The 2,456-nt window shown below is 62.0% G+C and overlaps 1 protein-coding gene across 1 annotated transcript; it reads left to right on the top strand.

The window, feature by feature from the left end:
* Positions 1–333: 333 nt before the first annotated feature.
* On the top strand, positions 334–1,794 carry FGFBP3 (fibroblast growth factor binding protein 3). The gene is given in 3 exon segments (XM_064662885.1): positions 334–681; positions 1,081–1,163; positions 1,166–1,794. Coding segments are annotated over 3 exon segments (888 nt in total). The 5' UTR covers positions 334–377; the 3' UTR covers positions 1,667–1,794.
* The last annotated feature ends 662 nt before the right edge of the window (positions 1,795–2,456 follow it).

Raw genomic sequence — 2,456 nt, 5'->3', positions numbered from 1 at the left:
ATTCTGACAAGAGATTTCTGAAATGGGGGTCTGATCTCCCATCCCCAAACGTGCAGTAACATAAAGCTTATGTCTACGTTCTTATGAAACTTCTGGCATTTTTTAAAAACACATCCTATAGAGAAGACTGTCACCACATTAACAAAAAGTAACCATCCTAAATAATCCACATCGATATTTTACTTCGAAAATGAGAATCCCTTTTAACTCCATCAATTCCAAAGAAAAATAAATAAATCGATTCTAGTCCATCAGGCACACAACCATTCCCCCATCAGCTCCCGCAGGGAGATTCCCGCACAGCCGAGCTGCCGCTGCCCGGCTCGGCCCCCGGACCCCATTTCCTCGCCACTTCCCAAGGGAGCCGCAGTCCCGGGATGGCTTTGAGATACCGGCGTGCGGTTTCCTCGGACAAAGCGTGCGTGTGTTTGCGTGTCGGGGAAAATCCCGCCAGCCGGTGCCGTCGGGGCACGGCGCTACCGGCCTGTCCCCGCGCTGTCCCCCGCGGGCGGTGGCCGGGGAGGGGCGTTGGCGGGGGCAGTCCCCGACCATTGATAACCCCCGTGCCGGGCCCGCCGCGGGCAGCCCGGGAGCGCGGAGCCGCCGCGCACTCCTGTCCCGCACCACCACCCAGCCCACATCGCACCGTGAGTGCCTCGGGACAGCGCGGAGAACACCGGGGTGCGTGGGGGGAAACCGGGTGCAGGGAGAAAGGACGGGGCTTTAGGAGAGCGGGTTGCCCGTGGGCGGGTCTGGCAGCCGAGCGGCAGCAGCGATGCCGCAGCCGGCGGGTGCGGGCTCCCTGCTGGCGCTGTCCCGTCGAGGCTTCCTGGCCGGGATGATCCTGGGACCTCGCCGCCATCGGCGGGCCGTCAGCGGAGCATGAGGGTGGACGGACACAAGCTAAAAACCCCAGGGCTAAAAGCCCCACCCTGGAGGGACAAGCCCGCTCCGCGCCCCTCTGCTGAGACGAGCCCCGCCCGGCTCGGGCTGGCGAGACCCCGGGGGCTGCGCTCCCGCGGGGCGGGCTGAGGGTGGAAGCCGCGGGGGCACCGCCCGGCACGGTCCTTGTGTCCACAGGGCGCGGAGAATGCGGCGGGACGGCGGGGTCCCCGCCGGGACGCCCCGTCTCTGAGGCACCGAGGAGGCTCCCGCGGCGCCGAGGATGAGGATGCCGCTGGCGCTGCTGGCCCTGGCCGTCTTGGGGGCCGCCGCTGGCGGCGGGGCGGGCCGGGAGGAGGCGCGGGAGGGCCGGTTCTCCACGCCGGAGCAGCAGCGGTGCCGCTGGGAGCTGCGCTCGGCCGCGGGGGCCAGCGAGCTGCGGCTGAGCTGCCGGGCGGCGGGCGGCGGGACGGCGCGGAGCTGCGCCTACCGCGGGGAGCCGCGGCGCTGCCCGGCCTACGGCGCCCGCAGCCACCAGTACTGGCGGCAGATCCTGTCCCGGCTGCGACGGCGGCTCCATCCCTGCGCCCCGGGAGCGCCGCTCAGCGCCCGCCTGTGCGGGCCGGGCCGGGCGCCGCCCGAGGCGCAGCTCCGCCTGCTGCCCGACCCCGGCCCGGCCACGCCGGCCCCCGCCCCGGAGCCCACCGAGGACCCCGCGGAGACCTACTGCACCGAGCGGTGGCACTCACTGTGCAGCTTCTTTGTCGGCTTCTGGGAGGGCTGAGCCGCCCCGGCCCGCGGGAGGGAGCGCGGCCGCCCGTCCCCCGCGCCAGGACGCTCCCGGCATCGCCTGCCCTCACCCACCGCTGCCACTGCCCCCCGACTCTGTCAGCTTTCCTCTTTTATCCCCAATAAAGCGGTAACTATTTTATGACAAGAAGTTCACGTAATTCTTTGTCTCATCAAAGCCCTGTAACAGCTGCAGCACCGTCATGCTGCTGAACAGTGTGTGTGGCACCCACCAGCTAACCTGGTGAGAGCATTTAGGCACAACTCGTGCACTCAAGTACATTAAAGGTTTTCAAAGGACATAAGCACGAAGAGACAGCTATTCCCTCCCCAAAAATCAATTCCTATAAGTCTAAAGTTACAATGAAATCACGCAAGTAGAAAAACAAGCATTTGTGCCAGAATGAGAAACAACTGAGACTTCACTAGACAGTAAGTCCTAGAAAGACCTTTCTTGCTGACAAAGATTTCATAAGCTACACAAGTCAGTCCAGTCCTTTCTCCACAAAGCAGTTGGTCAACTGACTGTCTTCAAACAGGAACATGAACAGAATTTGGTGAAAAACCAGCTGTGAAAAGAAAGGTTGAGAAACTCAGAAGCACCTAGGTACACAAACTGGATTTGGGAGATGAATGATATTTCACCTGGCTAATGGCATAATGTTGAAGCAGGCAACTTGTTTTACCAAGGGAGAAAAGGGGTTTGAGATGTTAAATACCTTATCCACACAAAACGTGGTACATTTTGTTAAGGAGAGCTCAAGTTTTCCTTGGTCGTGATTTTT

This window comes from Pseudopipra pipra, chromosome 8 (assembly GCF_036250125.1).
Source record: "Pseudopipra pipra isolate bDixPip1 chromosome 8, bDixPip1.hap1, whole genome shotgun sequence".
In the NCBI taxonomy this organism is placed as follows: Eukaryota; Metazoa; Chordata; class Aves; order Passeriformes; family Pipridae; genus Pseudopipra; species Pseudopipra pipra.
Note: the sequence above shows the minus strand (reverse complement) of the source record. Positions and strands in the feature narration are given on the sequence as shown.